The sequence below is a fragment of the Petaurus breviceps genome, unplaced genomic scaffold, assembly GCF_028583685.1.
Source record: "Petaurus breviceps papuanus isolate PSGF00001 unplaced genomic scaffold, PetGlider_PUasm1.0 77, whole genome shotgun sequence".
In the NCBI taxonomy this organism is placed as follows: domain Eukaryota; kingdom Metazoa; phylum Chordata; class Mammalia; order Diprotodontia; family Petauridae; genus Petaurus; species Petaurus breviceps.
The window spans coordinates 4,675,677-4,702,606 of record NW_027186492.1 but is presented as its reverse complement, the minus strand read 5'-3'; the positions used below and the strand labels follow the sequence as shown (position 1 = coordinate 4,702,606).

Sequence of the window (26,930 nt, the reverse complement as noted above, 5' to 3'; positions counted from 1 at the left end):
AGAGAGACATGTGCGGCAATCAGTGCTACCCTAGGAAGACCCTAGAAAGCATCTCCAGGGATTGTGAAGCCCTGGAGAAGCAGGGGAATGAAGGATGTGGAGGCACAGCTGGCATTTCCATCACTGTTGCCAGCTGAAGGTAGGGATCTTAAAAGGGCGCAGAGCATGTAGGAAGTGACCAGCAGGTTAAGGAGCTGGTATCAAAGATGTCATTTTCTGGACCGTCACATAAAAGAAGGGCAGGTTCTTGGCTAGAAATAATATACACAGAATGAAAGAATCTATGTGACAGGAGGGAAAAAAGGGTCCAGGCAGAGTAGTCAAACCAGACACTCTAGAGGAGGCAAGACACAGGGTGGAGGGGAACAGGAAGAAGCACTCAGGAATTAGCAGGAAACAAGAATGAGGAAGAGGGGCAGATGCCATGCACATGCACGAAATATGTGTCATGAGCCTAACATGAGAGGTAAACACAATCCATAGAGATCATTAAGTCTTCATGAGGGATGTGATTCATGACTGGGATATTGCAATGGAAGGATATGCCTCATTCAAAAGCACAGATCTGACATAAAGGTCAATGGGGTAGCATTGAACATCGAGATATTCACCTGTGTGGAAATCCCGATGAGAGAGGCAAGGGACAAAGCATTTTACTGTGACTCGAAGGAGGAAGGTGAATCAAAAGTACTGTCATAGTATACCATGCATCATCAGGCCAGCTGATGGAATCAGCTGATGGCATCCTCACAGACTACAAAGGTGGCATGGAAGCAGGGTTAGATTTGTGACAGGAAACGTTTAACAAATCAGATATCTGCTAAAAGCAGATCAGCTGGTAAATTCTCAATTTACCTAATTGAGAATTTCATCTTCCAGAAGATGGAAGAAACAACAAGGAAGGCCCATGGCTAGTCTTGCCCTGAGTTCTTTTTCTTTTTAAGTTTTTTTTTTTTAATTAACAATTATTTATTCTCTCTTTCATACCCTTTGTCCCTGCAATGGGAAAAAAAAGAAGAAAAATAAAATCCTTGTAATAACTATGCATAGTCAAGCAAAACAAATTCCCATATTGGGGGCTTTGTTCTGACTAACAAAGGGGAAATAGTGAAGTAGGAATGAAGGAAGCCTTGAGAGTGCTCTTAGTTTGTGATGACAGACAAGGAGGGGCATCCCCAGCATTGTGAGAAGTACACGTAAGACCACAGGAAGGTAGTACTGTGAAAGGCTAGGGAGGATCCAAGGCTGAAAGGCAATTACAAGGGAAGGTTGGTCAAAAGGAATGGTAGACTCCAAAGACTGATATATTAGTTGTATGGTCAAAACTGATTTTGAAAAGAAAAAAAGGAGGTGTTCAGCAAGAATTACATGACTAACACAGAGATCACCAATGAACTCAGATTTAAAACCTACAAATAAAAGAGATAGAAACATAGGCAAGTATCTACAGACACCAAACAGGGAATGACAATAGCATGAGGAAATTGTCTTCTGTTTCTTCTTTCACAACATGACCAATGTGGAAATATGTTTACATGATTGCACATGTATAACCTATCTCAGATTGCTTGCCATCTTGAGGAAGGGGGATGGAAGGGAAGGAGAAAAAAATTTGAAACTCAAAATCTTATAAAAAATGAATGTTGAAAACTATACATATAATTGGAAAAAAATAAAATACTATTTACAAAAAACAAACAAACAAAAAGAATAGTATGAGGAAAGGTAAAGACCTACACATGCTAAAGCTTTTGGTAAACAGGAGGGCACTTTTAGCTAAGAGGAAATAAGAGGAAGATCCAAGAAGGAATAAGACCCCCACTTGGTGTGAGTGGGAAGATAAACGATGGCAAGGAAGCAGAATCCCTCGACTCCTTTTTTGGTTTCCATTTTCTCTACTAAGAACTTTTTTCAGAATGCGATGGAGAGAACAAAATTCTCTACGGAGGAATTAGAAACCATGGTGTGATTGTTTTCCAGTCATTCAGTCATGTTTGACTCTGTGACCTCAAGGACACCCACGGAACCTATAAGGAAGAGCTATGGTGAGTCCCTACCTGCTCCTAATGAGTTCGGGTGCTCAGCTTGGATGTCCTGCATCCTAGGCTACTGAAAGAACTCGTTGGTGTGGTTGTTGATGAAATGTCCTGACTTTCAAAAAAATGGAAAACATTGGATACTTCAAACCATGTCACAGGACTCAGAGGTCAAGGGGGCCTCAGCAATCATCTAGCACAATTCCTTTGTTTTACAGATGAGGCAGCTGGACCCAGAGAAGTGGCTGCCAGAGGTAGTAGAACAGGAAAGCCAGGCTTTGGTGAGGTCCCATGACTTCAAGGTCAGCACCCATTCCACCGTCCCAAGCTAATAAAAGCTGATCCAGTGTTTCACACGCCTTCTCATTTGGTGCTGACAATGACCACCGAAGACCACAGGGATTTTACTCCCCATTCTACCAGCTCCTGGCTGATGACCTTGACATTCATTAATTCTTAGTTTAAAAAGGAAAAAAAAAACAAAAAGCTTAAAACAGATTGTTAAAACAGTCATTTGTAAGTATTTTGAAAGGGAGGAGCCAGCATGGATTCATCATCCAGGAGAGATCATTCTACCCACACTAATCTAATTTCTTTTTTAACAGGCGGCAAGACTAGTAAATCAAGAGTAATAATAGCTAGAATGCACAGTATGCTATGTGCCAAACACTACCAAGCACTTTACAATTGCTATCGCATAACAACCCAGGGAGGTAAGTACTATTATTATCCCCATTTTATAGATGAGGAAACTGAGACAAACAGGGCTAAGTGACTTATTCAGGATCACACAGTTCGTAACTGTCTGAGGCTGGATTTGAACTCAGGTCCTCCTGACTCCAGGCACAGTGCTCTATCAATGTCTTCTACTACGACGACCCTATGCCTCTGTCTTTACCGCCATCCTAGTTGGGTCTTCAAGTTTTCTGTGACTGGGATGAAAGCTTAGATAGCACGTTCTCTGAATTTGTGACAAAATTGGAGAGAAGGAATCCATTGGATGATAGAACCAGTGTGCCCCTAGATCTCAACAGATCATAGAATCCAGAGGTAGAGATAGACAGTACCTTGGGGACCATTTCCTTTCATTTTACAGCTGAGGAAACTGAGGCCCCAAAGAGGTGAAATCATTTGCCCACTATCACATGGTAAGTGTCTGAGGTAGGATTTGAACCCAGGTTTTCTGATTCTAAAACTAGATTTCTTTTCCATTGCATCATGGTTAGAAATAAATATAAAATCTTACACTTGAACTAAAAATGGTGAACTGCACAAGAATGAGTGGGGGAAAGAGTTCATGTGGGAAAAGCTTTGGCTTTTTTGTGGTTTTGTTTAACGATTTTCAGGGAATGTGCTTGGTGAAGGGTATTGTTTGGGTATTTGTTGGAAAGTATCTGTTGTGTCCAAACAAAACATCAATTTAAAAAAAAAAAACCAAAGCATACAGGTCTTTGTGGCTCACAAACTCAATACGAATCAGCAGCCAAGTCAAAAAAGTCACTCGTTCAGTTTTAGGAGAAGGATGGTGTCCAGAGTGAGGGTGTTGCAAGCCTTGCTGTACATGGTCACCGCACATCTAGAGGACCACATGCAGTCCAGCTGCCACATTTTAGAAGGGACATGGATGAACTGGAGAGAGTCCAGGAGGAGGTGGCCAGCCTGGTGAGGAACCTTGAGATGGAGGGCCCTCCCAAAGAAAGATGGATTGAAAAAATGAAGGAAATGGAGAAGATGAGACTTAGGGGGGAGGAAGAGAGGGGAGGCAGGATGTGTCAGCTTCAGATTATTGGAAGGTCTGTGGAAAAGAGAGCAAACTTACCTTGTTTGGCCTAAGAATTGCAAAACTAGCACTAATGGTGGAAGGGTGAGGAAGGCAAGGGGAATCCTTCCCAAGACCTGGAGCAACCTAAAAACAGAAAGGGCTGCCCAGAGTGGTGGCAGCACCAGCGTCATGGGAGATCTCCAGGTGGAAGCTAGAGGACCATTAGTCGAGAATGTACCAGCGGAAAGAAGATTAGATTTGGCATCAGAGAACTTGGATTCGAATCCTGGCTGGAAATTTACTTTTTGTGTGACTTTGAACAAGATGATCCCGGTAATTACCTTCCCTGGGCTCCAGACTCCTCATGCAAACCAGCTGACCCCATGGGCCCTCCAGTCATAAATACTGTGATATATAGATGGCTGTCATAGAGTAGACTCATTCAACAGGGTGAGCACCAGATGACCTCTGACACCATGAAATCCTAATCTTAAAAGCTAGAAGAGATCTTGGAGATCATTCCATCCAAGCCCTCATTTTACAGCTGAGGAAACTGGAACACAAGGAGGTAAGCAATTTGCCCAAGAAGACAACATGGCAGGGGGCAGGACTTGGCCTGAGATCAGAGAGCCATAGATCTAGGTCCAGAAGGGACTTTAGAAGCACGAAGTCCAACCCCTTCATTCTATAAATAAGAAAAATGGAGCCTAGAAAGCTTAAGTGATTTACCCCAAAAGACACAAGTAACAAATGGCAGATCCAGATTTGAACCCAGAACCTCTGACTGTTTTCTCCCCATTATACCAATCCCATCCAATTCTAAGATCTTATACCATGGCCATTACTTCCTGTATATCTCCTTGCTTAAGACTAGCCAACATCCTAGGAACAGACTTCCCAGGGTGTAAAGTCCCCTTCCTAATACTTATTCCTACTCCCTTGCCACTATCAGTGACCCCTGCACCACCACATCCTCAGTGGAAAAGGGCAGCACTGAGTTCTAGGCTGAAGTGAATATAAACCACAAACCCAGTAATCTTTTTTTTTTTGCTTTTTGGAGGGGGGGGGCAGGGAAATTGGGGCTAAGTGACTTGCCCAAAGTCACACAGCTAGTAAGTGTCAAGTGTCTGAGGCTAGATTTGAACTCAGTCCTCCTGACTCCAGGGCTGGTGCTCTATTCACTGCGCCACCTAACCTAGTAATCTTTACAGAAAAATGTGATCATTTTTAGGTAGCTAAGAAGAAAATGGTTATACTATATAGTCTTTATCATGGGATACTAGAAATCATAGGTCTGTGCTCTGTCTTAGCACCAATGAAAATTAACAGGATACATGCTTTGGGGCTTTGATTTCTTATATCAGATATAGTCCACCCATTTAAAGGAACCAATCTGTGTTCCAACCACTTTCCTCTCATCCTTCCTCTCCTCTTATCTCTCCATCCCTGGCCCCCTTCCCTACCACATGCATGCACACACATACATATGTATGCACAAACACACACAGACACTTTCCAGATGACTTCCCACCTCCCACCAGTGAGTGCTAGGGCTGTCTGACTTGGCATTCCATGTGCCGCAACAGAGAAAACAGGGACCCAAGGCTCCTGCCCTCTCCAAGCAAGAGCACATGAAAATAGCACAGGTTGCATGGCTGCATTGGGGTGGCTGTCTTTTCTTTTCCCTGGTGGTCCAAACAGATATTTTTGATAAGGCTCATTCCCCAAGTCTTCATTTCTGTGGCACCTTCCCTGGGATTCTACAGAACTTCTTGCTGAAAGTGGCAATGGATTCAGAAGCAAGCTGAAGTGAACATTCCCAAGGTTTGGCCACAGGTGTGGAAGAGCCAAGAAGGCCTCAACTAGAAGGAATGTGGACACCCGAGGAACTGACTCAGACCCTCCATCCTTGAAATTCTGGAGTGCATGAAGAAGTCTGCATGTTGAGGGAGGCCCAGGGGTAGGGTGGCAGACCAACGCCAGCGGCCCCGGTCACTGGGTGGCAGTGGTCCATTTCTCCCGCTGACTGGCTGATTTCCCCATCACTGCTGCCCCTGGTGATTCCGCTGTCTCTTGCGCTGCACGGCCTCCCCAAGGGCCTGGAGGAGCCGCTCTTGATTGTTGCAGATGTTATACCGGGTGAGGCTGAGTAGTTTGTCCACATCTTCCTCACTGTATGTCACCTTCGTGTAATGATAAGGGGAACCAGAAGAAGTCAAGTTCACCTCCCCAGCTGCCAGTTCCTCAGGCTTCCGCTGGACTCCTGCAGGGAAGGGACGCCATGATTAGCACAGGAGAAGAGCATTGCAAAGAAAGGGATCACAAGAAGGGGAAACGGGGAATCGAGTGTGTAGGGAAAAGGGTGGAAAAGGAAGAAATGCCAAGGACTAGGGGAAGACAGGAGAAAGGCACCAAAAGTGAAGGTGTTGGGACAGTGGGCAGGTGTTAACAAAGATGAAAGGTTTGAAGAAGGTGAAGGATAGTCTCACCAGGAGCTGAGTACTGACGAAAGGAGTCATTGACCAAGGGGAAATGGAGCACAACGGGGGCAGCTAGAGACTCCGGGTCAGCAAATCTGTGGCATTCCTGGGGCAGCTCCTTCTCCTCTGGACTTGCAGTGATGGGGGGGAATGGGATTCCCTGCTGCTGACAGTACCGGCCCACCAATTCCAACTGCTGTAATTGTAAAGCAAGTCCAAAGTCAGGTGTAATGCATGATTTACAAAACCTTGGCAAGGCCATGATTGGGACAAGCTGACCATGCTTCATGTGCTAAATGCAAACTCAGATAAAACCAAAATCCAGACTGAGGAGGTCAGGCCACGTCAGCTAGTTTTAAAAAGTAAAAAGAGTCTTAAGTTTTATTTGGGGATGTTTTAAAATTGACCACCCCACAAGTAGAAACCCTGTGAGTCTAAATTGACTCAGATTATCAGAGCTAGAAGAGTCCTTTGTTGTTCAGGTTTTGGTCATATCTACATTTGGGGGTTTCTTGGCAAACATACTGAAGTGGTCTGCCATTCCCTTCTCCAGTTCATTTTGCAGATGGGGAAACAGAGGCAAAGTTGAGTGACTTGTTCAGGGTCACATAGTAAGTGTCTGAGGTCAGATTTGAACTCAGGAAGATGACTTTTTCTGATTCCAGGCCCAGCACTCAATCCACTGTGTCACCTAGCTGCCTGAAAAAGACCTTTGGAATCAATTTAGTCCAATGTAATCATTTTAAAAACAAGGGGACTGAGGGCCAGAGAGGCAGTGACTTGTGCAAAGTCACACAATGCATAAGCAGAAGAACCAGACTTCGAAGATGGATCCCCTGACTTATTCTTTCCTCTACACCACAATGGTAATCACGAAATTATGAGCATCTTCCTAATACTGATGCTGGTACATTGAAAACTGTAAAGGGGCCCAGAGGATATAGTCAGTCAATCAATAAACATTCACACAACACCTATTATATTCCAGGCACTTGTGCTAAGTGCTGGGCATACAAAGAAAGACTCTTAAGGAGCTTGCTGTCTAATGGAGGAAACTACAGGCAAACAAGTGTGTACAAGCAAGCTGTATCCAGGATAAACTGGAGATGATCGACAGAGGGAAGGCACTAGAATGAAGGGGGATAGGAAAGGCTGCCTGTAGGGGGATTTCAGTAGGGACTGAACAATGCCAGGAGGCAGAGCTGAGGAGGGAGAGAGTTCCAATGAGCAGTCTAGGTCCTTGCTGGGCACCATGACTGCTAGAGGGGCCAGGATTGTTGTTGCCTGTCCTTAATTCTCAAAGAGGACCATGACATCAGGGAGGTGATGCCATGACATGCAGTTGAACTGGATTTAAGTGAGGAAAGCTGTGCAAAGTCACCAGCCTCACTTTCCCCTCCAGAGCCATCTGGGTCCAGTGGCCAGATATAGATAAGGATGTCTACAGTTGGTCCCGGGATACAGTGGGAGACTTTAGCCCTTTTAAGCTTTTCCAGGCCTCAGTTTGTCTGAGGCAACACCCATTCAGTGATTAAGGCTAGGTAAGAAGAAATGAAGCAAAGAATGATCTCTTCTTTTACCTAGTCAAAAAAAAAAAATCTGTCTAGGAGGGGAAGACCCTGGAAGGGTTTCTGGCAGAAACAATTGCTATTTACACTCACTCTGAGCCATTGGAGCCCAAACAATGACCAAATGAGGCTTGGGCTGGGATCTACTGTTGGCCAATCAATGAGAGCCAGAGTGATTTGGGTTAACAGCATGGTCCTTAAGAAAGAAATCTAGCCTGTAAACCCCAAGATATCTTGTGAGGTTTTAGCAATCAAAATTTATATTCCTTTGGGTAGAACACCCGCAGGTAAGTGTATGATTCCCTGTGAGGACAAAGGGAGAAGAGGGATGGAGTGAAGGGAAGGAAAGAGAAGGAAGGAGGAAAAAAAAAGGGTAAGGAGGGAGGGAGCTGCATTGTCCAACTGGAACTGGACAGTTGGGTTCCCAGTGGTAACCATGAAGTCTTGAAAGTAAATACCAAGAAATTACTAGAACATATTCTTCTCCTCTCCCCATGAGAATTAGACTAGTCTTTAAAAAAATGTTTTTGTTCAGACTAGTGATCTTATCTGCTTAGGGAACATCCTTCATTGATGCTTATCAGCAGCTCTTAGGCAATTTATAGTCTTAGGAGCTGCCAGTGGCACTGAGGCATTAAAATGACTTGAAGGTGATCACACCAACCAGCAGGTCTCAGAGGTAACACTAGAACCCACATCTTTCTAGGTCCCATCCACTAGGCCATGCCGACTCTGTAGATAGGGCGTAAAGTAGTGAAGTTTATTCCCATGCATTTTTATGTGCCCTGAGTGAGCAGACCAGTGCCTTTCCAAGTCCAGCCACAGCTATCGCCAAGGGCAACCTCAGCCAAGGTGGGGATGCTGGGTAAAGGGTGCAACATCTGATCCCACCAGCTGATTTTCTTAGCCCTGTGAGGAGCAGGGAGATATAGTATGGTTATATATATATAGCTGTGCCAGTAGGTGGCACAGTGAATAGAGGGCTGGACTTGGAGTCTGACAGACTTGAGTTCAAATTCTACCTCAGACACTGAAATAGCTGTGGGACCCTGGACAATTCACTTTCAGCCTCAGTTTCCTCATCTGTAAAATGGGGGTAATAATAGTACCTACCTCACAGGATTAATGGTGAAGATACTTTGCAAACCTTAAAGTGCTATGTAAATGACAGACATTATTATTACTGTTGTTATTAGGTTCCCAGGCCTTGTCTCCCAGACTTTTTCTTCCCAGGATCCCATTCCTCCAATCAGTCCAGTCCCACTGAGTGTGATGAGGCCTGGCTCTTTCATCTCTAACCTGAAAGGGCCCCTGGAGGTTGTAGTCTAATGACAGGATAAGGTCCACTTGGCGGGTAGGCATTAGCAGAGGAGGGCAGCTGGTGTTGATGAAGTAACCGACGTCCAACAGGCAGAGGTATGGCTCCATAGGCGTCAGCTGGTAAGGATACCCATCCAGCTTGGTGCCTGGGATAGAGAGCAGAGCCAGTTTACAGCCAGGTTAAGGGCACCAAAACCTTTCCACTTTACAGGCATTGTCTATCGCAAGGGGATTGAGAGTAATCTCCATGAATACTCCAAGAGAAAGTATCTCTTGGAGGATCCTAGATGAGGAAAGGACCCTAAAAGTCACTGAGTCTAACCCCTTCCCCCTTATTTTACAGATTAGGAAACTGAGGATAAAAACCATTGAGTGACTTGCCCAGAGTCATACAGCTAGATGTGTCTGATGTAGGATATGAACCCAGATCTTCTGACTCTAGGACCAGCATCCTATCCACTATATAACACTGCCTCTCAAGAGATGGCCCACAATGAATCAGTTAGTCAACACTTATGCCCGGCCCTGTGCTCAGCACTAGGGAAAGAGCTATTTTAAATAACAGAATCCTTCCTCTGAAGCTCCTCCATCCCAGGGCAGGTCTCACAAACAGCAGCTGTCACATAGATCAGGGTTCAGACAAAGAAATAGGGGGTAGATCAGGCAGCAAGAAAGCACAGTGAGCCAGTGGGGCAGCTACCTGGCTAGAGTGGAAAGGAAGGATCTTAAAAGGAATGGAAAGGTCAGCCTGATGGAATCAGAGAGAGCAGAGGAGCCCGTACCTTTCCAAGCAGAGAAATGGGGGTGCTTAAAGTAGTCCTCATGGAAATGCAACCCATGCAGGAAGTTGTGGGAGGCCTCCGCCATGGGGCGCCGGGTTAAAAGATCCGTAAAGAATTTGGCGATCTTGCTTGTAGTGGAGGGGGGCTCTTCCATCTTTAGACAGGGGGTTTCCTCCTTGTCTGCACATTGGAAGGAGAGAGAGGTCCTCAGGAAGCGGAGACTCCCAAGGTCTTCATGTCCGATGCTGGAGCCCACTTCTCTCCCTCCACCCCCGTGAAGATAGGGGGATGGGAAGGACAAGGACCAGGAGGAGGTTTGAAGGCCTAATGGGCCATGGGTCTTCTCTTCTCCCTTCACAGGGCCCTAGATAAGATATTTCTCCCCTCTAAGTGTTGACCCAAAGAATGCAGAACTTACCCAAGGTGACTTGATCCTGAACCCAGCGATCCCAGAACTGGTCAGGCTCTGAGGACCAGTACAGGCTGTCCTGGAGATTAGCTGCATAAAGGTTGCTCCAGATGCCTGTGGAGGAAGGGAGGAAGGGAGGAAGGAAGGGAGGAAGGAAGGAAGGAAGGAAGGATGGAAGTACTGAGCATGGTGATAAGCACTGGGGATATAAATAGAAAACAGAAAAGCAAAGGCAGTCCCTCTCATGAGGTTCAGATTTTAACAAAGGGAGACAACACATTAAAGAGGTTCCAGATGCAAGTCAGCTGGAAAGCCCCATGGTCCTTAGGGAGCAGCAATAAGGCAGAGGGTAATGAATCTTCTTTAATGCTATTCCCATAAATAAAAGCATAAACAAGAAAACCATAGGAGAAATTGGAGACACCGCAGACAAAATGTGACCTTTCTGTCTGCCTGAAGCCAAGGGCGCCCACAGGGATGATGAGTAGCTCAGGAACTGATCCCAACAAAGACGGGTCAATGACCTCTCCCATTCCAGTCCCACTCTCCCCTCTAATCTTTCCGATTCCCTGGGACCCCCTCACTCCCTCTTACCTTCCAAGAAGCAGATCCGGGACTCAGGTAATCGCTTCATCAACCGCCCCATGAAGAACTGGGAGCCAAAGAGCTCAGAAGGGACATAGGCACCATACTTGGGAAAACCAACCTCATATGGGGAGAACTCCACCCATTCTGTGGGAAAGGCAACATCTTCCCTCACTCACAATGATGAGAGGTTAAGAACTGCCTGAGTGAGAATTATAGTCTTGCTGGTGGTGGCTGAGGACAGGGGGAGCCTGTAGGACATCTCCCACAGAGAAAACAGGGCTCCTGGGCCAAGACAGTCAGTCATGGAGTTGGGACTTAAGCTTAGAGTACAAAACTGTCAGACTAGCAAATGGGTGGCAGAGGGTAGACTTAGAGAGAAAGTCTTTTTCTTCTTCTCCTTTAGACCCCTCCACCCCACCCCCAATCTCTTTACCTATCTTTTGAGCCACGCTACACCCCAGTCTGCCAGACCCTGCTGGCTCCCATTCACCCACCTCCAAACTCAAAGGTACTCAGGTTCTTCTCCTTGGTGTTGAGGGCACAGTAGATGGGAAGTGGATTCTGACCATGCTCCAATGCCTCCTGCTGCTCTGACAGCTTATAGTCATGGGGCTGGATGGAAAGATTATTAGGGCCTGCATTCCATGTCCTTCCAGCTACCTGGAGTCCTTATCATCTTTTTCCCCTCTCCATCCCATAAATCCCTATCGTCCTGGTAACTAAGGGCTTGGCTCATTCTTCATGGTACCCTTCCCTACCCTGAGCCATGGGCAACCCTAGTTTCCCCAAGCTCCTCCCCACCTCATCGTGTAGCAGGGCCTCATTAAGCAGTGACCATAGGTTAGTGAAGCAAGCAGGGTAGCCTTGCTGGGCCCGCTCCTTTAATTCCTGCCGATACTTCTGCAGCCGGGAAGGAGCCAATATACTAAGTTTGTTCTTGGTCACTTGTGCCCTTGCTGCTGCCGTAGGCCCCGCCAAGTCCTTCTGTGACCAGTCTGGATCCTCATATAGGTTGGCCATGGCCCTGGGAAAAGATAGAGGCACAGGAGAGGTAGGAGGGGTCATCTCCGGTCTACATATAAACCTCATGCCTGATGGGAAAAACAAGTCACCAGACCCCTCCCTGGCTAATTCCTACTCCAAGGAAAAAGGATGGTAGGGTGCAGACAGACACTTTAAGAGCAGAAACTGCTTTGTTTTTGTCTTTGGACCCTCTGTACCTACCATAGTGGCTAGGACTTGGTAGGTACTGAATAATGCTCACTGTTGAATGAATGAATGAATGAATGAATGAATAAAAAACATTTATTAAGCTCTTAAAGTAATAATATCTAGTGGAAGGAAGGAATGGAGGGAGGAAGGAAGGAAGGAAGGGAGGGAGGGAGGAAGGAAGGAAGGAAGGAAGGAAGGAAGGAAGGAAGGAAGGAAGGAAGGAAGGAAGGAAGGAAGGAAGGAAGGAAGGAAGGAAGGAAGGAAGGAACAGAGATAGTTGGGTGTTGAAATGGATAGAACACTAGGCCTGGAGTCAATAGGCCCTGAGTTCAAATGTGACCTCAGACACTAGTTGTGTGGCCCTGGACAAGTCACTTAAGCACTGTCTACCTCAGTTTTCCTCAACTGTAAGGTGGAATAATAAGAGTACCTACCTCCCAGGGCTTGTGTCAGGATCAAATGAGATATCTGTGAAGTGCTTCACACAGTGCCTGACACTTTATAGTGTCGGGACTTTATAAATGCCTGTTTCCTTTTTTCTATTCTATTATTCTGTGCCAGACTTGTGTTAAGCACTGAGGATACAAATACAAACAAGCTAGTACCTGCCCTCAAGGAGCTTATATTTGAATGAATGAAGCAAGTTTTGCTGGCTATGAAACTGGTCCCCTGCTTCTAGTCAGATCTAGCAGAGGACTTGAAGTATTCCAACAATCCTGTGGGGTCAAAGAGGCCTGAGAATTTCCCACAGGTGATATGCTTTCTTATGAGGCAGCAAACTCCCTGCATCATTCTCTCCTTGTTGTGTGCACGCTCTCAGCTCCTCCACACTGGCCAGGAAGCTATAGCAGCTCTGGAGGGTGTTGAGATAAACAAATAAACAAAAAGAAAAAAATAGGGGGCAGCTAGGTGGCACAGTGAATAGAGCATCAGCCCTGGAGTCAGGAGGACCTGAGTTCAAATGCAACCTCAGACACTTGACTTACTAGCTGTGTGACCTTGAGCAAGTCACTTAACCCCCATTGCCTTGCCTTCCCTTCTCAAAAAAAAAAAATTAACCCCACAGGTCCTGCCTTGCCCAACTCTCCCAGGTGCCACCCAGGTTAATTCCACCCAACCCAACCCCTTGGCTCACCATGTGGAACCAGAGGCTCCTGTGATGTAGGAGACACAATCCAAAAGTCCCAGGTCCTTCAGGCCTGAGAGCTGCCCGTACAAGGAAGTCATGGCCCGGATCCCACCACCTGTGGCCATGATGGCCACCACTGGAATCTGAGGAGGGGAGAAGACCTGGTGAGGCCTCTGAGGGGCAGCCCCTGAGTTGGCCCCAGGGCAGGAGGCAAAAAGCTGAGCACTGGGCACAGAGTCCAGTCGCTCAACTCTGGAGCTAGGATTGATGGGACTAGAGCTGGAAAGAACCTCAGAAGGTATCTAGTCCAACCCCCTCTTTTTACAGGTAAGGAAACTGAGGCCCAGGGAGGTAACACATCTTGCCCAGAGTACCCAAGGTAGTAAACCTCAGAGGTGAGATTTGAACCTAGGTCCTCTTACTTCAGAGCCAATGACTTTCCACCCAAATTTCAACCATAGCCTCTAGGTTCCCATTTGACTTGATCCTTCTCAGAAAGCACAGGGAGGATGCTGAGCTCAGCAGGAACTCCAAAGGGTTTAGACCAGCCACAAAACTTCTCTTTTCTTAAGAACCCCATAAAGACCAGACTAAGACGATGTCCTCCTTTATCTCACTCTAGACCAATCTTCTACCATCTAGAATCCCCAGAGTCACCGGCTAGTTCACTCTCAGCCTTTTTGTGGAGAGGAAAGAGCTGGAACCAGTTTTATCCCTCTTAGGAGAAGACCCAGAATCAGCCCAAATTTCCTGGGACAACTCCCTATGGAAAAAAGATCTTCACCCTCAGATGGCTCTGGGATTTATCTCCAAAGTGGAATGCCATCAGAGCAGTGGAACAACTACTTAGCTGCTCTACCAAGAATCCCAAAATGGAATCTTATGGAGAGGCTTCAGATAGGACGCGGGGACATAAAACAGAGCTGGGACTAAGTAGGAAAGCCATGTGTACCATGGCTTCCCAAATTTGGGGGAAGGGGGGAATGGACACCTGTGATTTCATCATTGTAGGGAATCCCAGTGTGGGGATTTCCTCTGCTGTGTGATAAGCCTCCAGCCAGGGCCCCCTTCCTCCATCCCTTCCTTTCTCCCACCCCTGGGTCTCCTACACCCCAACTGGGTAAGTGGGAAAAGTGACATGTCTGTTCACACCACTTAGAAGAGCTGGGAATAAGATATAAGCTTCAGGAAAATGGAGCGCTGTCTTCTTGCTACCGCACCCAGACTTTACCATCTGCCCCGCTGCTGTATCTTCAGTTCCCCAGGGCACTAACATCTGGGCTCCTGATGGATCCATTGCCACCTGCCCTGCTGCAGGACACTCAGGGCTTCTCACTAAACTCTCCTGTGTGTGTCACCTCCCCCAATTAAAGTGGGAACACCTTGAGGGCAGGGGAGCAGGTCTGTCTCGAGTTTTCCTATTTGTAAACCCAGCAGTTATAGTAAATGTATAACAAATGCTTTTTCATTCCTTCGTTCATGTAGATCAGCGGCTAGACTTTTGAGAGCTGGCCAGCACACTGAGAAGGCAGTGACATGCTCAAAGTCAACACAGCTAGTGTAAGTCAGAGGAAAGATTTGCACCGGGGTCTTCCTGACTCCCAGACTGGCCCTCTCCCCCGGGGGCCATCCTGCCTCTCAGCTGTCCCAGACAAAGCCACGTGCTCATTAGCACTTGACAAGGGTGGGGATGAGATGTGCCAGACAGAGAGCTGGGAGGCAGCCCGGGCTGCCAAGGATGCCCTGAGCTTCACCGGCAGAGCACGCGGGGAGGTCACCTTCTCACATTCAGCCCCATTGCATCCGCATCCGCCCTGGCTCACCTGGGGCCCCGCCCCCACCTCCATGCGGGCCCCGCCCTCAAACCTCATCCTCCTGCAGCTCATCCTCTAATTGCAGGGCTCGTTTCAGGGCTTTGGCCACCACCTGGTTCCTCTTCCTCAGGAACGCCTGCTCCTCTTCACACAGCCCAAAGCCCAGGCGCACAGCCAGCTCCTCAGGGCTACAACAGCTAGGGAATGGAAGGCAGCAAATCAGTCCAAGAGGGGCAGTGTCAGTGGGGGCTCACAGAGTTCCTTCCTCAGGGAACCTCCCACACCTTTTAGAGAAAGGGAAACTGATCACACCCCACCCCCACCCTCGGCCCTACTCTTTGTCCTGACTCCTTTCTTCCTTCCTCAGCTCCCTTGCGGGAGACTGTAAAGTCATCTCCGTAGATGCAGACCCACACTCCACAACAAACGGCATCTTGCAGGGCTGGGAAAACACTGTCCCTGCCCCCTCCTAACTCTCCTGGCCAAGGCTAATTCACAATCCTCAGTCATAAACATGCAGGGAGGTAACTCACCCCCTTAGCCCTCCCTTCTGACCCTATTGTGCGCTGAACCAAAAAAAGAGAGAAGGGTCAAATGTTTCTCTTTAAATCTGGGGTCCCCGATCTCTTTGAGGTAAGGAGCTCCCCTCCCTACCATCTGAAATGTTCATGAGCGGCAGAGAGTGGTGGGAACTACTGGTTAATAACCAAGCACATTGGCCTAAGGATCAGACAGTTGAGATCAGGGACCTGGGCTTTCAATAAAAGCGATGTGGGATTTGTTGACCATGCCTCCTTCCTGCTTGCTGACTGCAAGGGTCTAGACAGCAGAAGATGGGCCTTTCTTTTCTTTTTTTTTTTTTTTTTTTTTTATATAAAAAAAAAAAAATTTTTTTTTTTTTGCTTTTTGGAGGGGGGAGAGTAGGGCAATTGGGGTTAAGTGACTTGCCCAAGGTCACACGGCTAGTTTTTGTGTTAAGTGTCTGAGACCAGATTTGAACTCGGGTCCTCCTGCCTCCAGGGCTGCTCTATTCACTGCACAACCTAGCTACCCCAAGATGGGACTTTCTTACTGAATTTTGTGTATAGTAAAGGATCTGGTGCCTGAAGATCCTCAGTATAAGCTAACTGATGGAAGGATGAAACCAAAAGGCTGTTTCCTCCCTCCTCTGTGCCTCAGTTCTTCCATCTGTGCATGCTTCAGATGCCCTAATAGAAACTTAGGTTCTATCATGGACCTTCCTCTTTGCACCCACTCATCTTTCTTCATTTCATATCTGTTCCATCTACTGCTGGAACCCAAATAGAAGACAAGAAACGTAAACTACCACAGGTCAGTTAGAGTCCTAATCACATCTTGTAGAGAGAACGATTCATGTTCTTTAATAACTTTGAGAGCTGGCTAGACATTAATTTGGGCTGTGGCAGCCTCCCCACGAAGCCATGCTCCTCCCACTTTGATGACTCCATTGAACAATGACTCCTCTCTCCCCAAGCTCTGATTCCCTTTTTCTCCACTTCCTCTTGCCACAGGCAACCAGCCACTCACCCTTTCTCGGTTTTCAGTTGCATCATCAGGGCAGGTTCCTGAAAATCATCAATTTTCACATCATGTACTATTGATCAAACCCGAGCTCCAGCCTTCCCACCCCTTCCTCCTTCCTAGCAGCCCTGCCCTGACTTCCCCAAACTCCACCACACAGCCTTCAGGGATGGCCCTGGCCTGGGGGCTGAAGATCAGAGCTGCTTAGAGGACATCCTTCTGATAAAACCAGGGCCCTACGGGATCTACTCTAAGAGTACTGTCCGTGGAAAAAAAAAGAATACATAAAGACAGCCAGAAAACAAAGTAGGTAGGTACCCATAGATTGAGAATGGCTACACAAAGTGTGGCATAATGAGCTCAGTGAAATACCATGGTGCCATTGAAAGTGACAGATACAAGAGAAACATGGAAAAACTTGTGTGAACTGATTCAGGGTGAAGAAAGCAAAGCCAGGAAAACAATACACACATTAACTAGGGTAACATAAATTAAAACAACACTAAAAGCAAGTTGAGATCGGATTAAAGGAAAAGAACCATTTTAGGGAAGAGTTAATGAAATGCTCTTCCCTCCTGGGAGGGAGGGAATCAGGAAGGGAGAAACTATGAGTATGGAATGTTGCATATGCTGTCAGATGTGGCAACTTCTTTGATCCATTTGCGTAACTGTTTCTCTTAGTTACAAGACAGAGTTCAGTGGGGGCAGTTAGAAGGGGAGGGGGAAATGCAGAGAGACATATCAGGACAGGGTGTAAAAAAACCAAAGGCATAATCAAAACTTTACAAAGTAAAAATAAAAGTGGCAAGGCCTTCTGGGGCCCAAGCAGATTATCTTCTGTCACTTGGGGGAAACCGTACTGGGGCTCCTACCTCTGTTGCAGGTAAGGAAACCCTCACCACATGACCAGAAGGCAGTGACTTCAGTGGCACCTTTAGCACCTCCTGAGAAGTTCCCTGAAGGACATAAAGATGAATTACCTGAAGGAACAAACCCCAACTCACTTAACTTCATTCCAACCTGATAGAGCAGGGGGTGGGAACACAGTAGAAACATGAGGATGAGGGGAGTCATAGAGTCACCAAGAATAGGTGATCCTCTCATTCTCTGTGATGGAGAAGGGCAATGGGAGGGGGAAGTGGGCTAGAGAAGAGGAAGAAAGAATTGGCAGTAGGGTTGGGGCAAAGGGGGTCAGGAGACACCATCATTACCAAAAACAATCCCTGTGGAGATATGTCTATAGGTACTGCAGCCTCCCACCCCCCCTTCCTCTGCAGCCTTAGCTATGTAAAACCTAGAAAGGAACATTCCCACCATCAAAGTCCTTGGTACCATAAAATGGTCCAACATCAAAAACCCTTGTGGTTTCTGTGGAAATGATGCTAAAGAAGATGCATCTCTTTTGCTGCTCTGCCCTGAGGACCACTGGGCCTTTCCAGCTAACTTGAGGCTGAAATTTCCTGTAGATGTCATCTACAACCCCACCCCTTTTAGACTGGGTACTTTTTTTTTTTTTAAAGCAATTGGGGTTAAGTAACTTGCTCAAGGTTACACAGCCAGTTATTTTTGTGTGGGTGCCAAGTATCTGAGCCCGGAACCAATCCCGGGTCTCCCAACACCAGGGCTGGCACTCTTACTGCGCCACCTGGCCACCCCTAGACTGGGTGCTTTTTAAGAGAAGGGACTGTCATGATTTTTTTTCTTTGGTGCTGAGTATCTGAGCCCAAATTTGATCCAGGTCATCCTGACACTGGCTGAGCCACCTGGCCGCCCCTAAGCAATTGGGGTTAAGTAACTTGCTCAAGGTTACACGGCCAGGTGTTTCTGGGTGGGTGCTTAAGTGTCTGAGCCCCGGATTTGATCTCCGGGTCTTCTCAACACTGGAGCCGGTGCTCTTACTTGCTGTGCTACCTGGCTGCCCCCAATGATTTTTTATTTGTATCCCTGATGCTTAGCTTAGTGCTTTGCACATAGTACTTAATAGATGCTCATACATACATTCACACATACACACATTCCTGTCCTCCTGGGAGGTTGAGAATGTTACCTGGAGCTTAACACTTAGCTCTGACTCCCAGCAAGTTGGAGAGTGGAAGCGGATGGGGTTGGTGCCTGGGGTGACAGTCTGGCTGCCCTCATAGGACCCCAGCACTAGGGCTTCGACTCCACCATCTGGAACACAGAAAACACAAAGAAGACTGAGGGGATAGGTGAGACAATTTCAGTCCTCCTTCTCTCTAATGCCAGGGACTCCAGGGGAGCTAGAGGCAGGTACTAGAACCACAGGCTGCAAGCCTGACTTCCTAGGATCAGAGATTTAGAGTTGAAAGAGACCTTAAGAGTCACAGATGGATTCTATGATTAGAGTCCAGTCCCCCCATTTTTCAAGTGAGGGAACTGAGGCCCAGAGAGATTAAGTGATTTGTACTATGTGGCAGAGTCAGGATTTGAACCCAAGTCTCTTTCCATGGCACCATGCTGCCTGGATTCACTCTTAGAGATGCTGATCCACAAGGATGGAAAGTAAGGGTTAATGGAAGCAGGGGATGTATCCCTAGAGTAAACAAAGGAGGCTTACCTGAGTTATCTTGTATGCTCTCCACCTTTTCTAGCTGAACATCCAAACTGGAAAGTTCTCGGGCCTGAGTTAAAAATAGAATAGTTCAAATGTGAATTCCCAGTCCCTCCGTGCTTCATTCTCAATCAGTCCATTCCCATTCCTGAGCCCCTAATACCATGCTATCCTTGCTCCTAGGTAACTAGGGACCTTCCTTAGGTCCTAGAAAGGTGTAGGGTTTGAGCCAATACCAGGGAGGGGAAGAAGAACTTTGAACCAATCATCTGTGACATCCCTGATCCCAGCATGCCTGAATACCTGTGGTTTTGGGACTACATCTCCTTTTGTTCTTCCCTTAGGAAGCCAGAAACTAAATGCCAAACCAGAAGGCATCCCATCCCATCCCATCCTATCCCATCCCATCCCATGCCACCTCATCCCATCCCTTCTCATCTCATCCTATCCCATTTCATCTCATCCCATCTCATCTCACCTCATCCCATCTCACTCCATCCCATCCCATCTCATCCCATCTTATCCCATCTCATCCTATCTCATCCCTTCCCATTTCATCCCATGTTATTCCTTAACACCCCAGAAATAGGGACTTGGACCTATGATTTCATTGATAGAGAGAACTCCTAGATGAGAAGCCCCATTCTACCAATGTATGTTGGGATTTTCTCTGAAACTTATAGTCTTAGAGAATTAGAGGCAACTTGGAGGGTTGTGTAGAGCACTGAAAAGTGAAGTTGCTTGCCTGGGGTCACCAAGCCACCATGTGTCAGAGGCAGGACTCCCTGGTTCCAAGGCCAACTCTACCTCCACTATGTCATGCTGCCTCTGGGTCCTCTCTCAGAGGGGACCTTGGGCAAGGAGTGGTGGGAAGGAGGTGACAGGGAAGAGGGCAGGGAAAGAGTCCTCAGGAGTCTCAACTCAATGTCCTTGGACAGACAGACTTACCACAAGGACACCATTGGTGATGAGATGTTCAGAGCATGTTGGGCTGAAAGGAATAAAAGATCTGATTTATAATCCTTGCTTTCAATGTAGCACCTTGGCCGAGTCATTTAATTCCTCTAGGCCTCAGTTTCCTCATCTATAAAATGAGGGGGGCGAGGGGAGATGATTTCTAAGATCTCTTCCATCTCCAGTTTCTATGTTTTAAGAAATTGCCCCATAAGGGTTCCCCTACTGAGACTCCATGCTCTCATTCCCAATGATCAGTGCCCCCCCACCCACCCAGAAAAGCCTCACACAGTGCTTATCAAATCTAGGGACAGAACTGTGTCAGCCAGGTATCCCACAGAGCCTTCCCAGGAACAACTAGCAGATCAGTGGTTCCAGACTGCCCCAGACTCACAGACTTTGTAGACGAAACTCCACCTCCAGCTCTTCCTTGCCCTTGGGAGAGAAAGAAGTCAGTTGGGAAAAGTATGTGTGTGTGTGTGCGTGTGTGTGTGTGTGTGTGTTGCGACTTGGGAGTGTTAAGAATCAGAATCAGAAGTTGTTGGCTTTGATGAAGAAAATAGTCTGGATGGAGTTCCGTGGGGAGAGAGAAGTGAATAACTTTCTAACTAGCTCTCTCCATCTTTCCCTCTGATGCTCCCAAGTATAGCTGCCCCTTGAGCCTAGAAATAGATGGACATGGAGAAGGAAGGGCTTCCTCCCTTACCATGAAAGCCCTGAACACAGCCTCACCTGAGGATTGAGGGTAAAGCTCTTCTGCTGGCTCTCCCCAACTTTCAGAGTCCCCACGTCAAAGAGCACAGAGAATATGGGGTCATCTTTGGTCAAAAGGTCCTGGTCAAAGACTTTCAGCTCCAGTATATTCTGAGAACAATAGTCACATTTATATAGTACTTTAAGATATTAAAAATGCTTTACAGACATCTTTCTTGAGTCTCACAAGGACCTTACAAGATGTGGACTATTAATTTTGCAGATGATGAAACTGAGAAGGGAGGTAGGGAGTAAATGAAAGGATTCAAAGAAAGGGTCTGGGGCAGGGGAGGCAGAGAAGAGAAAACAAGACAAAATGAAGTATGACAGGAGGAACAGGAAGGAGATTAGGAACCTACAAATGGGTAGAAGGAAATGTTGAAATAAATGTTGAATGAATGAATGAATGGATGGATGGATAAATGGATGGATGAATGTTGACCCCTTTCTTCTTTGCAAAAGTCAGGGAATACCAGTATGGAACGACAGAATGGTGCATATATTGTCAGACTTGATCAATCTGTTGAACTACTGTTGTTGAATTGCTCTCTCTCTCTCTCTCTCTCTCTCTCTCTCTCTCTCTCTCTCGCTCCCCTCTCTCTCCTCCCCTCCATCTCTCTTTCTCTTTCGCTCTGTCTCTCTCCTTCTCTCTCTTTCCCCCTCTCTTCCTCTTGTCTCTCTTCTTCCCCATCTCTCTTCCTCTGTCTCTCCCTTTTAATTTTGTTTCAACAAGTAACTTCCTGAATGAGGAGGGGGGAAGAATACATTTTGAAGTGAAGATGATCTTTTTTTTTTTGCTTTCTGGAGGGCAATTGGGGTTAAGTGACTTGCCCAAGATCACATGGCTAGTTTTTGTGTTAAGTGTCTGAGGTCAAATTTGAACTCAGGTCCTCCTGACTCCAGGGACGGTGCTCTATTCACTATACCACCTAGCCGCCTCTGAAAGATGATTTAAAAAAAAAAAAGATAGCAATAAACCTCTGTGTGTGTGTGTGTGTGTGTGTGTGTGTACTATTTGTGGCACCTTGAGGTGGCTATGGATCCGGAAGCGGAAGGTCTGGTTCCAAACAGGGTTCCTGCAGTTTCTTACTGTACGTGTCCGAAATTCTTGACTTGAAGCTGTGGGCAGCCATAGGCTCACATAGCTGTCAGAGGGAGTTACTATAGAGGAAGAGGGAACACCCTTCAAAAAAGCACAGATCAAGGGCCAGAAGGATCCTAAGAAGTCATCTAGTTCAACCCCACTTTTTTTTTTCAGACTAGGAAACTGAGGTCCAAGGAAGTTAAGGGACTTGACCAAAGTCTCATGGGTATTAAATGGCAGAGGCAAAATTCAAACTCAGTTCTTTGACTCCAAATCCAGTGCTCTTCCATTATGCCTTGATGCCTCCCATGGTGTAGTGGTGCCTTGGTATCACAGATTCCCATTTCTTCCCTCAAAGAATCCAAGTCACATTCCCTCCTAATTTGGGAGAGCACCAGAATCTCCAGAGACCTACAGAGATTTGCAACCAGAGCCAAAGAGATAAGGAAGATCAGCAGAAGCCAAAATTCCAAACGTCCCCCAGCCTGCCCTGGGAGCATCCCTTGCCTGGTTACTCTAGTCGGCCTCAGCCCTATTCTCTCCTCACCATCCCTGGGTTTGGGTCCTCGTTCTAACCCCTGGCTGGATGTAGGACCATCATACTGACAAGGGAGGAAGGGCTAGAAAGGAATTCCATACTCACATATGTCTTTGGATGGGAAGCCATGGGCCTTTAGGACCCGAACAGAGAGCAGACTGCTACCCAGGGAGGGCTATGAGGAAGAGATAAATGAACAGATGTAGGATTATTGGAGGCTGATGTAGACGGGGGCACTCCCTTGCTTTTTTCGGACTGATGCCAAAGGAGTGTACCATGGGGGACACATAACTCACACAACTATTCAACCATTGCCTTTCCCTTGAACAATCCTGAATTGAGAATGGAGATGAAAGTGTTGACCTAAAGTCTCTACTTCCTTCAATATAGCTTGTCTTTGTCTTTTTTTCTTTCTCTTCCTCCCTTTCATCTCTCTCTCAATCTCCTTTTCTTCTTCCCTCCATATAACTGAGCCCAGATTATCTGCTGCCAGAATTAAGGGAGGATTTGGGGGTAAGAGAGAAAGGGTAGAGTGGAAAAGGTATGTCAGTTGCTGGGTTGGCCCCGGACCCCCATGCTAAATTAAGGGGTTAATTTTTGTTGGTGGTGGTGGGGGTCCTTTTTCCTGACCCTTGGTCAGGTTATAAGTCAAGAAGAAATACATTCTCTCCTTGAGAGCAGGATAGTTTCATTCCTTGTATTTGTATTCCCAATGCCTAGTAAATATTTGTTGACTGATTAATTCTGTTTCTATTTGAGGGATTCTGTCTCCCCAAGTTTTTCATCTGTAGCTTCTCTTCCCTCATTCAATTGCCTTCTGCCTTTTAAAAATTAATTAATTTTAAATTTACAACACTCAGTTCCACAAGCTTTTGAGTTCCAAATTTTCTCCCTTTCCCTTCCTTTCCCCTCCCCAAGACAGCATGCAATATGATATAGGCTCTACACATACATTCACATTAAACATATTTTCACATTAGTCATGTTGCAAAGAATTATAACCAATGGAATGAACCACAAGAAAGAAGAAACAAAACAAAACAAAAAGGAGAGAAAGCAAATAGTCTGCTTCGATCTGCTTTCAGACTCCATAATTCTTTCTCTGGATGCAGATAGCATTTTCCATCATGAGCCTTTTGGAGTTGTCTTAGAACCTTTCATTGCTGAGAAAAGTCAAGTCTATCAAAGTCACACAATGTGGCTGTAACTGTGTGCAATGTTCTCCTGGTTCTGTTACCTTCTGCCTTTGTGAGGCTTGCCTTGGGAAGGAGGTTCCCAACCATAAATACCCCCAATGGGGGTAATGCCTGCCCTGACATGCCTGAGGGGTGTTGGGGTGCCACCTACCCCTGCCTCTTATCCTTAGGTTATCAATGAGTGACAGCAGGGACAAGAACTCCCTCTGGTGAACAAAAGTGGCATGTCACACCCCCAAGCCAGGAGCTCCTGAGTCACAAAGAATGATGTCTAAGGCAACTCATCCACTTCCTTCTGGGGCCCTGGGAGATTGGTGGCCAGAGACCTGAGATAGCATGGAAACCAAATAACTCTGGTCCTAAGAAGCTCTATCTGGAGTCTGTTTGTGGGCACCCAAAGGACTTTCTAACTTTAAGTTTGACTCAAGGTATATTGTGGAGTTCCTCCCCTTGTCCCAGAAGCTCAGAATCTCAGACTTGGAAGGGACCTCAATTACTATCCAGTCCAAGTCACACCCCCAAAGAATCCCCACTACAACACATCTGACAAGTGTTCTTCCAGCTTCTGTTTAGCAGCCTCCAGGGGAAAGGGGAGCCTAACCCCTCCTGAAGAAGCTCATTTCATTTTCAGATAGTTTTAACATAACTAGTATCTAATGTCAAGACTAAATGAGCATCGTCATAATTTCTCCCATTGCTTTCAGGCCTGTCCTCTGAGGCCAAACAGAACAAAATCTAATTTTTCCACATAATAACCTTTCAAATATTTGAAAACATCTTCCACATCCCCCTTGAATCTTCTGTAGGTTAAGTATCCTTAGACCCTTCGTCCCTGACTGATATGGAGAATACCTGGCTCTCCTCCTCCTCTCCCCTAACCCCCATCTCTTCCTTCTTCTGTAACACTACTCTTGACTCTGGGCACAAGACCAATAGATAGCCTCTCCTCCACCTAGAGAGGCAGCATCGTTAGTTACTCCTGATCCAGTGAGGAAGAGAAATAGGCTTGGACAAGGTCATCTCCAGAGCTAGAGAAGCCTGGTGGTGAGAAATGGTGTGCCAGGACTCTGAGTCCAGCCACCAGGAGCTTGATTCCCCGACAGGTCCTTACCAGAGCCATGTCTTTCAAATCCTGTGGAGCGCTGAGGAAGATGCAGTCTCAACCACAATGAAGCCTAGGTATGTAGATATGCTGGAGCCAGGGATGTCACTGATGGCTCAGAGCTCCTCCCACCTTCCTGAGCCTTGGCTCAAACCCCACACCCATTTCTGAAATAACCACCTGTGCTACCAATTAGGGAGGGCACACACACACACACACACACACACACACACACACACCTGAGCCAGAGCTAAGTGACAGGGTTCCTTGTCTGCTTCATCCTCATCACCCCACTCCCTGGATCTCGATTTCCCGACAGATGGGAGGCTCCTGTTCTGTCTAAGGATAAGGAAGCTGTCTCCTGGTCCATCTGAGCTTGCTTCTTTGCATACCTCCCTCCCTACCTCTGCTAGCAAAAGACCAAATGTCCAAAAGTTTGGAGAGTAAGATACTAGGTGGTGCTTGAAGGAATCAGCAGGTTGGGAAAGGTACTCCAAAAAGGCCACTTAGAAAACCCAAGCTCCTACTGGTATTGGTAAGAGACCATGTTTCACAATCTTGCTGTGCCAGCAGGACAGGAATCCCCAGCCTTGATTGAAACAGTTGGCTTGAGACCCATCTAAGAAGAGTGTGCCAGGCCCAGGCTCTCCCAACTTAACAAGGAGGGAGAGCTTCAGCTTGTCGAGGTAGGCGGGAAATGGGCTGTGTGAGGTTGTCAGGGAAAATAAGGCTGACATGTTCAGGCATCTTTGAGCTGCTATCAGATGTTGGAAAGACTTAATGTGATGAACCCAGAATGAAGATAGGGTCTGGGCCTGGTATGGCTAAGGAAGAAGTGGAGGGACAGCATGACTGTGGAGTTCAACTCCTTCCCAGAAAGACATTGCCATCAGGCAGGTGTCTTCTGTTTGTGAAGAACGGCTCTGGGAGGTTGGGGACATCTTCTCCCCAAACCATCTCATTCCCTCTGCCATCAGCCCAACCCTAGAACCCAAGACCATGTGAAACAAAGTTACATAGGGGTTATCTGATGGCTGGCTCTGTGTCTTTCAATGCTGTTATGTGGAAGAGAGGTTAAGTCTGGTCTGTTTGGTCCTATGGAGCACAGGTAGGAGCAGGGGGTGGAAATAAAGACAGATGTCAGGGGAACTAGTCATCAAATGAGCACAGGCTGCCTTGGGAGATATTTGTTCTCCTAAGCTGGACGACTACTTGTAAGATGGCTAAAATGGGGATCCTATTTTGGGTCTGAGTCAAGCCTACATGGAGGCAGCTGTTGGCATGGAGGTTAGAGTGTTGGCTTGGAATCAGGAAGACCTAGGTTCAAATCTGGTCTTAAACACTAGCTGTATGACCCTCAGCAAGCCACTTAACCTCTGATTTCCTCAGTTTCCTAAACTGAAAAATGAAGATAATAATAGATACTATCTCCCAGGGTTTTTATGAGGATTAAATGAGATAGTAATTGTAAAGGGCTTAGCACAGAGCCTGGCCCATAGTAAGTGCTATAAAAATGTTCATTCCCTTTGCTTCTCTACATGGCAGCTGAGGGATTCTTTGACTAAAAATTCCTATGTGTATGTTACTGTTTTGAGATTTTGTGTCTTTGTTTTCATCTTGTTCTGAATTAATTCATAAAGTCTAACCCTCAATCTTATCACCTTGGATGAATTAAGAAAAGGAGGATTTGCTGATGTTCTAGACAGAGATAGGGGTCTCCATCAGGGTTCCTGGGAGGAAGGTTAAGCAGTGGCTCTGGAGTTGAGTGGAGGAAGCTGAGCCCAAGAGCCCAGGAGTTCTTTACTGAAGATGGAGCTGGGGTGAAAGCTGTCCCCTTTCCCATCTGAGGTTGTTTCTTTGTACTGATCCCTCCCTATCTGTCAAAGGGTCATATGTCCAAGTGCCCCACCAAGCTCTGTAGGATCAGTCTGTAGGGTTAGCCCTTCCCTGCTGATAATGGAAAAGAAGAAAGACAACATGACATCAAGGCTAATAACAGATTTATAGGAACTCAATCAAACAAGTCCCAGTTACAAGGCTGCAGCTTACAGATAGCTAAGGGCTTCACAAGGCAAGGGGAAAGGGCTGG

The 26,930-nt window shown here is 46.6% G+C and overlaps 1 protein-coding gene across 1 annotated transcript; it reads right to left on the bottom strand.

Annotated features, from left to right (window-relative positions):
* Positions 1-1,384: 1,384 nt before the first annotated feature.
* PLA2G4B (phospholipase A2 group IVB) lies at positions 1,385-25,018 on the bottom strand. The gene is made up of 20 exons (XM_069105809.1): positions 24,851-25,018; positions 22,649-22,718; positions 21,946-22,082; positions 20,901-21,032; positions 20,563-20,603; positions 20,163-20,205; positions 19,221-19,284; positions 18,690-18,814; positions 17,515-17,598; positions 16,649-16,686; positions 15,153-15,297; positions 13,293-13,429; positions 11,747-11,969; positions 11,440-11,557; positions 10,952-11,089; positions 10,367-10,471; positions 9,949-10,128; positions 9,146-9,312; positions 6,288-6,474; positions 1,385-6,061 (listed from the first exon to the last, which is right to left on the bottom strand). Exons 1-20 carry the CDS (start codon positions 24,857-24,859, stop codon positions 5,841-5,843), a joined length of 2,364 nt encoding a protein of 787 aa, XP_068961910.1. The 5' UTR covers positions 24,860-25,018; the 3' UTR covers positions 1,385-5,840.
* Positions 25,019-26,930: the final 1,912 nt, after the last annotated feature.

What these genes read in the sequence shown, in the direction of transcription:
- PLA2G4B (XM_069105809.1), bottom strand. An exon ending in CTTCCCATCCAAAGACATAT is followed by an intron (nt 22,083 to 22,648) that starts GTGAGTATGGAA and finishes CTTCCTCTATAG; the next exon opens with TAACTCCCTCTGACAGCTAT. An exon ending in GAGTACCTTTGAGTTTGGAG is followed by an intron (nt 11,090 to 11,439) that starts GTGGGTGAATGG and finishes CCTTTCCCACAG; the next exon opens with AATGGGTGGAGTTCTCCCCA.